Source organism: Aspergillus campestris, assembly GCF_002847485.1.
Source record: "Aspergillus campestris IBT 28561 chromosome Unknown P168scaffold_11, whole genome shotgun sequence".
NCBI lineage: Eukaryota > Fungi > Ascomycota > Eurotiomycetes > Eurotiales > Aspergillaceae > Aspergillus > Aspergillus campestris.
The window spans coordinates 1,433,710-1,447,134 of NW_020194346.1; the positions used below are offsets into that span (position 1 = coordinate 1,433,710).

The 13,425-nt window shown below is 52.0% G+C and overlaps 5 protein-coding genes across 5 annotated transcripts; 3 read left to right on the forward strand and 2 right to left on the reverse strand.

Annotated features, from left to right (window-relative positions):
- Positions 1 to 1,454: 1,454 nt before the first annotated feature.
- On the reverse strand, positions 1,455 to 2,832 carry P168DRAFT_241141 (integral membrane protein Pth11-like protein; the record flags this gene model as incomplete). Its single annotated transcript, XM_024833751.1, has 6 exons — positions 1,455 to 1,911; positions 1,963 to 2,336; positions 2,386 to 2,453; positions 2,529 to 2,565; positions 2,613 to 2,632; positions 2,685 to 2,832. The coding sequence occupies 6 exons, from the start codon at positions 2,830 to 2,832 to the stop codon at positions 1,455 to 1,457; spliced, it is 1,104 nt and encodes a 367-aa protein (XP_024690402.1).
- Positions 2,833 to 5,576: 2,744 nt separating this feature from the next.
- On the forward strand, positions 5,577 to 7,331 carry P168DRAFT_241959 (cytochrome P450; the record flags this gene model as incomplete). Its single annotated transcript, XM_024833780.1, has 4 exons — positions 5,577 to 5,811; positions 5,873 to 6,185; positions 6,244 to 7,117; positions 7,200 to 7,331. The coding sequence occupies 4 exons, from the start codon at positions 5,577 to 5,579 to the stop codon at positions 7,329 to 7,331; spliced, it is 1,554 nt and encodes a 517-aa protein (XP_024690403.1).
- A 2,880-nt stretch (positions 7,332 to 10,211) lies between these two features.
- P168DRAFT_334752 (uncharacterized protein) lies at positions 10,212 to 11,168 on the forward strand. Its single transcript, XM_024841698.1, has 3 exons — positions 10,212 to 10,377; positions 10,439 to 10,723; positions 10,795 to 11,168. Exons 1-3 carry the CDS (start codon positions 10,239 to 10,241, stop codon positions 10,881 to 10,883), a joined length of 513 nt encoding a protein of 170 aa, XP_024690404.1. The 5' UTR covers positions 10,212 to 10,238; the 3' UTR covers positions 10,884 to 11,168.
- A 202-nt stretch (positions 11,169 to 11,370) lies between these two features.
- On the forward strand, positions 11,371 to 12,078 carry P168DRAFT_321377 (uncharacterized protein; the record flags this gene model as incomplete). Its single annotated transcript, XM_024840461.1, has 1 exon — positions 11,371 to 12,078. The coding sequence occupies one exon, from the start codon at positions 11,371 to 11,373 to the stop codon at positions 12,076 to 12,078; it is 708 nt and encodes a 235-aa protein (XP_024690405.1).
- An 86-nt stretch (positions 12,079 to 12,164) lies between these two features.
- On the reverse strand, positions 12,165 to 13,146 carry P168DRAFT_292871 (GNAT family N-acetyltransferase). Its single transcript, XM_024837684.1, has 2 exons — positions 12,894 to 13,146; positions 12,165 to 12,836 (listed from the first exon to the last, which is right to left on the reverse strand). The coding sequence occupies exons 1-2, from the start codon at positions 13,061 to 13,063 to the stop codon at positions 12,398 to 12,400; spliced, it is 609 nt and encodes a 202-aa protein (XP_024690406.1). The 5' UTR covers positions 13,064 to 13,146; the 3' UTR covers positions 12,165 to 12,397.
- Between the last annotated feature and the right edge of the window lie 279 nt (positions 13,147 to 13,425).

Below are 13,425 nucleotides of genomic sequence, written 5' to 3' on the forward strand. Positions count from 1 at the left end.
TCTACTCCAGCTGTGTCTTCCTTCATCCATGATGATCTTATAGTCTCTTGTTTAGAGCTCCTCCACCACTTGACCTCCGACCACAAACATACTCGAACTCAGCAACGTGTCGTTGGCCATGGATGCCCTCCATCGGCTCGAGTAACGTACGTCGTTTGTGCCATCGGATCCTGCATGCCCATTGAATAAATTAATATGCTGGGGCTAGTTGATCCAACCTAGTCGTGGGGGACCATCCCTTAGTGGGGTCCAAGTTGCCACGGTCGGGATGCTGAATGTAGGCGTGATATGGAGCATTCCTATCGCTTCGCTGTACCTGTGGGCTGCCGGTGATGCTGTGCACGGAAATATTGCATAGATATGAATGTCGAACAGACTGTGAGACAGATATAGGATAGGTTGAGAAGAAGAACCATATTCACAGTATGCCATTGAGATTGACGGACACAACACATCTGCGGGGGAAAAGCGAACGACTACGTTATCGTGTGGCGGTCGAATCACACTAGACAAGCCACTAGTGGTTATTATAGCCACTGGACAAAAGCCTCCGAGATGGGGCAATGCTGGTGATGCTTGTGACCGTCGTTCGTTGGGACGCGTGGAAGAAGATGAACAGTACAATGTGCATCCACCTGAGCCTGCAGAGAACGAACGCGTGGCGTCGATCCATAGCTTTCGAAATGAAGCCCGATATGGAGTAAGAGGTGAAGATCAACCTTGATAGATCTTGAAGACCTCCATATGTGTTGCTGCATCATAAAACCCGTGGGTCGGTGGGGCATCGATTCTGACCTGTCTTTTGCCCCTCTCCCCTCTGGATTACATTTGCTGATATGATAGACTTGTCGATTGCCTATGGCACCACCATTCCATATCTAGTATCTGGTCTAACTTCAATGGTGGTATGGAGAACAGTGAATGAAGCAAACTGGTTATGGTCACTGTCTACATGGCCTCTTCACTTTGTTCTGGGTTGATCGATCTCTTCCAGACTTTCGTTCATCATCTACCAATCCCGTCCACGTCAATAATTGGATCGACTTACTGAGATGTACAGAAGCAAGCATAGCATGATCCCCTCGAAATCTATCAACGAATTTTTGCTTCTTTGACCTGGCACTAGCTAATATTATAATACGGATGGACCACAAAACGTGCCAAATCCTGACCTGCAAAACTTCAAAACAACCATAATTGCCCGGCAGGACATAAGCCCAATACCCCGTGCCAGCCGAAACCCGGGCCAAAACAAAGTGGTATCAGGGAAGAAAGCAAAAAAAGAAAGGTAAAGATAAAGAATGAGAGCCACACCAGCCATGACGGTATATATAAGTGTGCTGCTTGTGTGTGTGTGTGTGTATGTACGATACGATTCCAGCCGACCAACCTGACATAAACCCAGATATTAGATTATAACATAAGAAACGAGGAACGTGCAAGAACGAGGGCAATTAATGTCGCTCCAGCGATGACGATCGGCCGGTATAATCGCGACTCTCCTCGACGTTGGTTTCGATCTGCGTCTTGGCGTAGATGCGGCCCTCGGGCACGAAGATGCGATCCTCGGACGTCGTGCGTCCGATCTGCGTGCCCATGGCCGTGTCGTTGTAGCCCTTGCCCATCCCCCCCATGACCATGCCGTCGTCTTGCACTCGCGAGAAGCCCGTGCCGTACTTCCGCGGATCGTCCGAGAAGGTCGCGTACTTGCGGTTGGAGGTGTATTCGCCGATGAGGCGAGGCAGGAAGCGCGAGGCGATCGCCTTGAAAGAGGGAATGGACGCTGCGAGGATGCCAATGTTGATCTCGATCACGGACCAGTACATGGCGCCCGTGATGGCCCACGTGGCGTCCTTGGAGGTCAACATGGTGGGGATGTAGGTGATGCGGATGATCGAGGAGATACAGGCACTGGCGGGGTCAGCATTAATCTCATCAGAAGCTGGATAAGGCGTTTCGTACAAGAGACCCAGACTGAGGATGAATCCCAGCACCATCTTCTGCTTCTTGGGCACCTGCAGCTCGAAGACGACTTTGATGGGTAGGGTGTAGGTCAGCACGTCCGTGAAGATGTTCAGGGCCGCGTTAGCGAGGTAGAAGACGTTGATCGTGACGCATTTGCCCCCAATGGCCTCCCCCTTCCAAGCCTTGGGAATCGGATTGCATTGGAAGGCTGCCACGAGGACAAACGAGGTGGCCTGGCAGGCCACGATAACCATCATGATATAGGCCAAGCGTGTGAGATAGCGGGCTCCCAGTCGGGTGTAGAACCAGCACACAGAGGTCTTGATGAAGCCGATCGAGGCGAGATAGAACATGGAGCTAAGCCAGACATTCTGTAACGGTTAGGTCTGCTGGGATTCTGTGGCGGGCGATGAGACTTACAAAAGCATACGTCTCCATCCCCGTCAAGGGGACATTGTCTATATGAGATCCCAACCCATGCCGAACGGCTGTATCTCGTGTTAGCGAGTCATCCTGGGGCTATATAGACGTGCATTGTAAAATATAGGTATGAATGCACGTACCGACAATGGTCACAGCACTGAACGCCCACGAGAACAACTGTGTCGGTTAGTCCTGTCTGGGCCAGTGGATATGAGGGTCCTTACACAAGCACCTATGATGAGATCTGGACGTCTGGTCAGCACTATCCCCACGCCCTTGTTGCAAAAAGAACGTACAATCATCGAAGCCCATCTGCCGCAGGACATAAATCCGCGCAAACAACCGCAGTACAATCACAATAAATGTTATGATGGCAAAGGCCAGGGCAACGCCGATAACGACGGAGCCCTGGGAGTCCGGGCCGTATTCGTTCGAGGTAGGCATCGTCCGGAGATGAAACGAGAGAAAAGGACGAGGCCGTCAAGTCCGTTGGCACAGTTTGGGCAAGGTGTACGTTTATAACGGGGGACAGACGTAAAATAAATTAAAAGAGAGACAGGCAGGGTCCAGCGGCAGTGGTTAGCAGACCCGTCTGTCTGGCAGGATTGCCCTAGAAGTCACCGGGGAAAGCCACCCGGGGAACGAAGGACTGGACGTATTTTCCCATCGATGATGGCCGCCGGCCCGTGAAGTCCCTGACTCTGGATTCCGCAGGATCGAGCTAGACCTGGCTACCGTTCGGGATATTTTGGAGCGTGCAGGCATCACGCTGTGATGGACAGGCGACCTACTGAGAGGGGGAAAGGCAAATTCGACTTGTCATGACACCAGGCGGCGGCAGCAAAGGATGGTCCATCCGACGAGTACAGAATCTACAGACGCCACTGCGGCAGACCAAGTGGGCCTTCATCAAATCATGGCTTTATCCCAGGCCCAGATGCCTATGATGCAGCTGGAATGGTCCCCACCATGTCGCAGGGAATGCATAAGGCCAAGCCACATCTTCATACTATGGATGTGACCCCTGAGACTAAGGTTTTAGCATCCTGCACAACTCGCATAAGGTGATGACGGGATGTCGACAGGAACACGACTTCACAGTAGATACGACTGGTGGAGCCCACGGACTACCTCCGCCACCCGCTAATAGCTGGTGCCAAACCATATAAATGGGATGCTATCGATGTTCGCCTATTTCAATCGGACCCAATAGACAATTCGCTAGACCACCTCTCCCCAGCAGTTGAATCTCTAGGACCTTGCCCTGGCATTACCACACCCTCACAGTCGCTCTGCACAGCCGTCATTCAAACGTGCCCCTAGCCGCGGCGTTGAGGCGAAATCCCTGCCGACCCCGGCAAGGCCGTTGCCGTCTGCTCGTGAGGGGCGTCTTCCCGTCCCCCCCTTTGATAGACACGCCTAAGCCAGAGGATCGAGCCGCGGAGGAGGAGAGTGCGATCCGCATCGCATCACAGGATGAGGGACTTCATCTTCAGCGGCGCAGGACCAAAATAACAATAGCGGCAACCGGGCTGCACGCTATGTGGATCCGTGTTTCTCCCGTAAACTAATCAGCGATGGCTTGCTGGAAAATAGTATCCGATGACAGGCCCAGAGCAAAACCGTTGAAACAGAAGCGAACAGATCGTCACGGAAGACTTTTTGCACATCAGGGTACCCAGTGGCCAGACAAAAGTTGGCAGGGGTCCCTTGTCTGGCATATGATGGACCGACACCCTGATGGCAGCTCTATTCCTCCTTGCAACGGACGCCCCGTCCTAACCGCGGCAACGGGTGGTGAGGGGTCAGGCCATCCCTGGACCGACCTAGCTGGGAGATCGTCGTGCCTGGAATCTTTGGAAATACATAGCCTGGCAATAACGAAATGACATGACACTGTCGATCGCAGGCGGTTCAGCCCACCCTGAGATACATACCTCGTGCCCTATGTGTACTGTGCAATATCCACACAGGCAGACACATAACACAATAGCCAGTCCTATGCAGGCTCCACTTACTGTAGACCGGCAATCGTCTTTTCTCCCAGCCCAGAACTAGTCGTCCCGAGTGTCCACCCGGTGGGGTCATTTGGGGGCGCAATCCGTCCTTTCAACTCGAACCTGCTTTGGTCGCACCCGCTATCCCTTCTCTCTGATTCCTCTAGTGTTTCAGAGTGCACGACCCGTGGGGGGATGCAAGAACATGTTCGGTTGGAGGCGTTGGGGATCGATGAAACCAGAAAGGGAGCGGGGAGCGGGGGGACGGGGGACGGGGAGTGGGTGGACGACTTGACTCAACCGACCATCGCATCGACCAAGTCATCCGTCTGGCTTGCGAGATCTCGGGAAACAGATGAGCAGCAATGGTACGATGGCCGATTGACAACAGGCCACAGGGCCGCCGCTGATTGCCCACTTTTTGGGCAGAACAGGATAATAGATGGTCCCCGAATTAGGGCTTTGTGGATCACTAACGGCCTCTTTGCCTTAGGCCAGCTAAAATCTCTTCAACCCCCGTTGTCGAAAATAAAAATAGATAATTAGACAAAATGCGATTTTCGACGACTGACTCCGATTCTATGGCTAAAGGGAACAGGACTTATAACTAGTGAGTCAGCTAGTCCCACAGATTCGACACACAATGGCATTCTACTGGCCGGGGATATGGACGCCCCCTGGTCCCCCCACTCCCCGTTGACAGCAGTGGACCCTCGCGTTTTTTTCCAAACGGGGACCATTGCCCGTCCGCTACTGCCATGATTCCATCTGCGTTTACCCGCTGCGGCGTTAGCGTTTCCCAGTCAGGAGATACCGATGCACACTTGTCTAGCAAATCCTGAGAATGACCGTTAGGCGGGTGGTCATTGGTGTATAAAACGGTGGGAATTGAGATGTGCGGGCCTAGACAGGCTTCTAGGAGTAGATCTACGACCAAAGACGGTAACACACTTCGCCATTATTGAGTCCGTCTTCTGGTGTGCCCACTGCGGATTCATCTTGTCGGGGGTTTTCTCTTCCGCGAAAGCTGCGAACGAAGAGGGGTGGTCATGGCTCGCAACATGCGCCGGCGTAGAACGGTGGGGGGTTTTGCCTTGGCCATGGGTATTTGGGCCATGGGATTGCCACTTATGCGCCGCCCTGTGTCCTGACTTCAACACCTACCGGCCACCGGTTGAACTGTCATTCATTATGGGGTTCGTTGATGAAGGCCTTGCCAGCAAGGTCACGGTCCCGAGCTTGATCTTGGCCCTCGTAGGATATTGCGTCCTGCGGGTTGCATATCAAATCGTGTATTACCGCTTCTTCCACCCCCTTTCTGTCTTTCCCGGTCCATTCTGGGGGAGCGTGACTCGTCTGTGGATCGCATGGCACAATGTTCGTGAGACGGAGCTGCCAGCGGTCACAGCCTTGACGAAGAAATATGGTAGGCTTTCTCATTACTGCAACGACGATTGAGAAACAAGAGCAGCTCTGACAGAGAATAGGACCCGTCGTCCGCATCACTCCCACCCTCCTACTCGTCGCCGACCCGACCAAACTTCCGGAAATCTACCACCGTAATGCCGACAAGACCGGCCACTACATCACGGGCAGCTTCGGCGAGACCGAATCCCTGTTCAACATGCGCTCGCACAAGACTCACGCCTCGTTCCGCAAGCACGTCGCCGGCCCGTACAGCTTCACCAATGTCAAGAGAATGGAGCCAATGATTGATGCCCGCATCATGTCCTGGCTGGACAAGCTGAACGAGAACTTTGCCCAGACGGGCGACGCGGTTGATTTTGCCTGGTGGGCAGTGTAAGTGCTCGATCATAGCCCAGGTGGGTGGGGTGACTACTGACACTGAATTTCTCAGGTACATGGCCTACGACGTCATCAGCGAAGTCGGCTTTGGCGCCCCCTTTGGCTTCATCGAACAAGGTAAGGACGTCGGCGGTCTTATCCAGGGGTTCCACGACGGACTGCCCGCGTTCGGCATGCTCGCGCGTTTGCACCCCTTTACCAGCTGGATCAAGACCACCTGGATGAAGAAGTACTTTGTCGCCAAGCCCGAGGACGACTCGGGCATCGGCGTGCTGATGCGCTTTCGGGACAGCCTGATCCAACAGCGCCTCGACGATGTCAAGAACGGAAAAGCGCTCGACCGCGTCGACCTGCTGCAGACCTTTATCGATGCCCGGACCGAGGAGGGCAACCCCCTGGATCTGGAATACATCAAGGCGGAAGTGCTCCTGGTGCTCCTGGCTGGTGCCGATACCACCGGAACTGTCTTCCAGGCGATGATCCCCTACCTGATTCAGACCCCGGGGGTCTACGACAAGATGATGGCCGAGATCGATGAGGCCGCCCGGAAGGGCATTCTGGGCGCCGGCATTGCCCAGTATGCCGACGTTCTTGAGCACCTGCCCTACTACGTGGCCTGCGTGCGCGAGACGCTGCGACTGTGCCCCCCGGCCCCCAACATCTTCCCCCGCGTGGTGTCCGAGCCGGGCATGAATCTTTATGGCAAGTATGTGCCGGCCGGTACCGAGATCTCGGGCAATCCGTGGATCATGCAGCGTGACCAGACAATGTTCGGCGACGACGCCGAGGAGTTCAAGCCTGAACGGTGGCTCGATGCCGAAAAGGCCAAGCTCTTCAACAAGTACCTGTTCACCTTTGGCTACGGAGCCCGCATCTGCTTGGGGAGGGAAATCGCGATGATGGAACTGTACAAGGGACCACTCGAGGTATGTTCCGTTCTTTCTGTTCCCTGCTATGATTATGGCATATACTGTTTTTGACCTTTATGACATTCACTAACGGACAAAGCTCTTCCGCCGCTTCAAGCTCGAGTTTGTCCCAGGCAAGCCGGCCCCAGAGTTCACGATCAAGGGCGGCGTTGGCTACTGGCGCAACGTGTGGCTGACTTTGTCCAAGCGTCCTGCCGTTCTGGCCCAGTAAAGGAACCGAAACTGAAAACGCAATGGGATTTGTACAAAGTTTTTATCTCTTCACCTGTTGTATTAATAGTTTGTCTTGACTGTCTATGGTTCATCACTTTTATACCACGCTTGTTTTTGTGACGTGTGTATGATATTGGCTGTTGCCACTTTCCATCCCTAATAGTAAAGCCGTCAGTGGATGCTGCTTCCTATCAAAATCATTACTTTTTCAGGGGTCGGAATACTCCGATATTATGTTTTTCTGCGGAGGATTCCCCGCTGATGCGGAGAATCGGGAACCTGGAAGGATTCTCTAGTACGCTAGGCACCATTAGCTCATGTCCAGGAAGGTTGAAGATTACTCCTTGCAATATCCACAAGGAACAATTATCCCCATGCCCCGCCCCTGTTTATCCGTGCAATTTAATTCGGTGACTGACTCGCGTGGGCAGTGGAATTGGAGTCCCTCGCGTGAATGATATAATTTACGGATCCCCACTACCGCTGATTGGGATGGTTATCATATTGAGGCCAACCGGGACCACATCATTGCTTCCTGCCGGTCGAAGGATCTAATTGTATTCCTTCTGGATCCCGTTCTAGCCGTATGTATTCATTGAGAATGCCTCCTGCATCGCCAGACACCTTCGGCATCTGAAGTCAGCATTACTGTGTTGGGACTGGGGACTTCTCTTGCCATTTTTTCTTCTTCCATAACCCTATGGGACTTTTCCAATTCGGGATTTTATACCCGTATTAATTCTAATCCTGTTAATATTTGTGTAAATTGTGTCTGCTCTGGACCGTTTCGCGTTAACTATGGGCATGGGATGGCTACTGGGCCGGAATATATATCCCCAATAGTACCTACTAAAAACCTGAGATAGACCTGGCAAAATGATAATTGATGCCTCCAGTGAATATAAAATCTTCTTGAATAACCGAGTATTAGGTTCAAGATTTGCAAAGGTAACAGTGATTGTATTTAGTGAATATATTCTAAGATATATCATGAGGTTTGCCCACTGGCATTGATGCATGCTGCCTCAACTTTAACCCCCCTTCACACATCTCCACTCTCTACACATCGGTTGCAACCACCCCTATTCTCCTTGATTTCATCAATTTCTCTCTAGGTCGCTGCGAATCTATGGATGAACCTCCGTCATATGAACTGCTATCCAATCCTCATCCTCTCCGATACGTACGCCATACCCCTATGCCCAGGTCAATCAAGATTGCCAGCTGGCCCAGAGTAGGAGACCACTGCAACTCCTGAAGGGATAAGATAACTCCTATAGCAATCTGACTCTACTGAACAATATCCACCCCCTGAACCTCACGGAGAGCCCACCAGAAGAAGTCATCAGGATTGAAGCTGCGCAGTTGGAATAAAAAGAGGACCCACCCAAGAGCGTCCAAGTTTCTGCGCTGTCATAAGATCTGACTATGCCCCCCCGGATTAGAATTAAAGGTGCTCGTCCCACGTGGCAAGGTAGCGTCTGCTGAGAGCAATTCGATTGACCTTGAAGTGGACTGCCAGGGGAAGTGATCGAGGACCACAGAAGAGGATTGGGGCCCCACAGAAAGCAGTCTCAAAACGCTGCGGATGTTGTCGGAGACATTGGGCCAGAGCATGTGTACGATCTTTTCTGAATTGTATGCTTCACATCAAAAACTCTTCCTGATCCTGGTCAGCGCTTGCTCATCGCCATCTCAATCCTCCATATTACCACAAATTCCATGGGAAGCTATAGAGCGACTGGTGGTGTATCCCACATCCCTGGGAGACCTCAAAAAAACGCATGTCAGTCAATATAGAATCACCTACGGAGGCCAAAAGTGTCGTGATATCCTTTGTAGCCGAGGGGTAATTCCATCCTTTTATGGCAACAAACATACCCCACGCCCGACACGCCCAGAGGCGTGTATTTCCACCATCGCATCAATCCAGTGAAATGAGGGCACATTCAAGGGAAAATGAGAGGGTCCATAATGATAGGTAGCTACAAAAGTTAACACCTGGGATCATTGTCTGGACGAACATCCCGCGCCACACAAATGAACTGAAGCCGGGAACGCACACGGGGGCCAGTTGGACTCGTCAACGCTGATCTGGGACTCGTGTGGCTCAGTGATAGTGAGATTACTCAAGTTACCCTGGACCAAACATGGAGCAAGCAAGCAACAATAGCAAAACAAGACTATGTCGTTGTCGAGGATACAGCGTGGACACACACCATTCCACTCCACTGCAACTATCACACGCCTGAAAAGGTATATAACGGTTGGGGAGCAGTGCTATCATGTTGAATTATGAGGCATGCAATTGGCCACCGCCTGAGCTGGCTGGCAGAGGTCTTTCTCCACCGATTATTTTTCAACTTCTTAGGCATGTGTCGCTATTCGCACCCCCTCATAACTTCAAGTGTCAAGAATGTCATTCATGGTTTAACCGCTTGCACCAATTCACTCACGTATCACACCATAGACCCGGCCTGCCCACGGATCAACTGGTGGTGGACCTAGATTTTAACAGCCCCGCGTAGGGTAAAACAACGCTGCTTGAGAATTTCGGCTTGGTTTAGTATATGTAGCTTGTCTGATGAGTTGTTCGACCGTATTAAAGGGATTTGAGCCATCATCAGGCCAAGGTCAAATCCAATCTATCTCGGGACCATTTAACAGAATCTTGCAGCCAATGAAGAGAGACACGACGGACGACACCTCGAGCATGGCGCGGCCATATAACCGATGCGTGATGATATTGATGGCGCAGATAGAAGGTTAATAAGGCTATAAACAATCACCGCAGTCAGGTGATGCGCCACGTGCCAGTCAGTGTCTTCTTTCTCACGTTCCCACTTATATCAAAGCAGCAGTTCATCCATCGAGAATGTTTAGGGGCTGCTTGACAACCAGCACAATGCGATTCTGGCGACAGTTACACCACCACCCTCTGGTGGCCCCCTTCTCTTCGCGACAATTGTCCCACACGAGGACCGAATGCAGTGATTTCCCGCGTCGAATACTCGAAAGGAGAGGTTTGGAAGAGACAGAGTTACGTATGTAGGATTATCGAAAACTTAAACACGTGGTTTTATACGATATTGACCTCCATGGTAGGACTCGATCCTCATAACTATACAGGTGGAAGATGGCTTCACCGAGACGAGCTCCAACGCAACGCTCGCCGCATGATGTTCGACTTCTCTGCGCTTTGTGAGAGAGCCACCCGCTTCTGCCCAGGGGCTACTAGGGTAGTCCACTGTGAAAAGAAGGAAGGGAGATGCAATAGGGTCTTTCTTCTTACAATGAACACGGGCTCCCGTGTCGTGGCAAGATTACCCACTAGTATTAGTGGCCCTCCGAGGTTGACAACGAATTCCGAGGTAGCAACAATGGCATATTGTGCGCCTGATTTCCCCATCCCGGTTCCATGGAGGATGCAGTGAACATGCTAATTGTCGCCTCCTGTATAGTACGAGGCAAGATCTCGCTCCCGATCCCCGATATCCTGGATTGGAGCGATGATCCATCAAATCCCATTGGCACGGAGTATATTATTTAAGAGCATGTGGCAGGTGTTCCCCTGCGTGATATGTGGCCTCGGATGAACATGGAACAGCATATGCTGTGTACAGAAGCGCTCTCCATCGCGATCAGAGAACTGGCATCCTTTAAGTTCCCGGCCTATGGGAGTCTGTACTTTGCAGATGGGCCCCTGGAGTCGCACCTGAAGATTTCTTTCGACCAGGGATTCTCTATTGGTCCAAGTTGCAGTCCGGTTTTCTGGAATCGAAGTCCGGGCGAGCTTGAGCTTTATGGGGTTCCCAGTTCAAATTGTGGTCCTTGTTAGTCTCCTAATACACTCTCTCAACAAACGACTCTAATGCAACGAGCACAAAACAGGGCAAGATCTGAGGAGCTACTCCCTAGGCCTGATAGAGACCGGTTTCTCTCGCTTACCAAAACGAGACGCGGTTAACCATGATATACTCTCCTATCAAGGAACAGTCCGGGATCACATCGCTCTGATCAATATAAGCCGGGAAGTGATGCAGCACTTAGTCGAGGATAAGCGTGTCCAGGGCTCCGCTAGTCCCACTCTACTTCATCCTGATTTTCACAGAAGAAATATCTACGTCTCTGCGGAAGATCCGACTGTCATTACTGGTGTTATTGACTGGCAATGGGCAAGCATTGAGCCTGCGTTCATATACGCAAACAAGCCACCCGATTTTGCGGATCAACCTGAAGAAACAGTGGAGACCATATTAGACCTAGACGGGCAGGAAGTTCCCGGCCGTAGCAAGAAGGAGCTCAAGGATGCGTCCATCCGTTGTCAAACATACGACGTGTACATGAAGGCCTATGCCCCCAAAGTACAACCCGCGAGGTCGCTCGACCCAGCATTATTTCAGCTTTTTCACTGCTGTCACACGTCATGGCGAGACAGCGCTACTGCTATCCGACACGCGTTGGTGGAACTCTTTGCTTGCTGGACGGAGTTAGGGTTGCTGGGATCATGCCCGTATTCTCCCACCGACGACGAATTGGAGCGGCACATTCGCGATTATGATGATTTTAAGGCGGTCCAACAACTGAAGCAGTGGCTGAAGGTTTCGCTCAATACTGACTCTGACGGCTGGATCCCGAATGAGCGGTGGGATGCTGCAAAAGATTTTCATCGCGCGCAGTACGATATATTCATTCAAACGGCCAAACGGCCAAGGAAATGGAAGCGCGCGGCGAAGATGACATGACAGTAGCAAAGGCAGAGAAACTATGGCCATTCGATGCCCCATGAAGAGCACGAACTATAGCTTTCGACGCAAATAAAGGTATTAATCTCCATATTAGTATACAACTGACCTAAAAGTGAATCCCTTTTTGTCACGTAGGCATATACGCCACATTTGTGGAGCACATACAGAAGCTACTTTATCCCACTGGTCTTTGGCCCCTATATGATCCAAGAGGGTAAGGATGTAAATGTCACGACTTTCCAGCACATACACATCGCTCAGGGTATCAGAAGCAGGATCGACCCGATTATCATTTCTCCCAACATCATGTGGCAGTTCACCTCTCAACATACATCACGACAACTGTATCCCCTTCGAGCTGCACCTCGCGAAAGACCCGAAAGTCCCCCTTCTCCAAGGCCCTGACACTTCCTCGATTCGCCCTATTGGTCGCCGCCCACAGTCTTTCCCCCTCCGCCTCGCCATTTCCACCCACGCGAGACAGTTTCCACCACGCGTCGACAAGCCCTCGCACGGCTTCACTGGCGTACCCCTGTCCCCAGAACTCTGGGTGAATGCCATAGCCTAGAGACGGCGCCGGGTCCAGCGAGTTGATCCCGATTGAGCCTATGATCTGCTCGCTGGGGTCATCGGTCCGGACAATCACGAATGTGAACTGTCGTCCGACGGCCCCAGAGGCATCGGGTGCTTGGAATTGCCGTCGTCGCATCCATTCTTTGGTCTCTTCGACACTGTGGTGGGGGACGCGCGGCCAGCTGGAACCTGTTCGTTAGTGTGTGTAGGGACTGGAAATGGGGTCGAATGCATCGTACAGCCAGTCGGCGACATCTTGTCGGCGGCGAATCGCGAATAAACCCTCTGCGTCTGCGTCGTTGCCGATGCGCAGAGGTCGTAGGGTGAGTCGCTGGGTTAGAATTGCAGGAGGGTCCGGCGGGATCACCACAACGGTCCGTTGGGCGGGATAGAGCGACACGTCTGGCATGATACTGGATTTTACGACAAAGTAATCACCCCGTCTCTGGCGCATTCATCAAGTGTTTTCCATCTTGCCAAATTGCACGGTACCGGCTCCTGGAGATCACGTTTTTAATTTCTGACTACAGCCGCGTCGTGAGTCATTGTCGTTATCTCGAGATCTATTGGTTTAGCACCGATCGGGTTAGGATGGCGGGGCTGCACTATCACCATAAGCCGGTACTGTTGAGGGTCCAGATTGGGATGGGATTCACTACAAATTGTCGAGATGCAAGCCCCGGGAAACTTCGACTACAGAAGTTGATTTCGCAGACAGAAAATAGTGAACACGTCGGTCGCCCAATGAGACCAAAGTCGGACATTGACAAA

Bases quoted from the DNA above. Each gene is read 5' to 3' on its own strand.
- P168DRAFT_334752 (XM_024841698.1), top strand. From the start codon at position 10,239: ATGCGATTCTGGCGACAGTTACACCACCACCCTCTGGTGGCCCCCTTC. The intron at 10,378-10,438 runs GTATGTAGGATT...CCTCCATGGTAG, and splicing joins TTTGGAAGAGACAGAGTTAC to GACTCGATCCTCATAACTAT. The intron at 10,724-10,794 runs GTGCGCCTGATT...CCTCCTGTATAG, and splicing joins GGTAGCAACAATGGCATATT to TACGAGGCAAGATCTCGCTC.
- P168DRAFT_292871 (XM_024837684.1), bottom strand. From the start codon at position 13,063: ATGCCAGACGTGTCGCTCTATCCCGCCCAACGGACCGTTGTGGTGATC. The intron at 12,837-12,893 runs GTACGATGCATT...AACAGGTTCCAG, and splicing joins CAAGATGTCGCCGACTGGCT to CTGGCCGCGCGTCCCCCACC.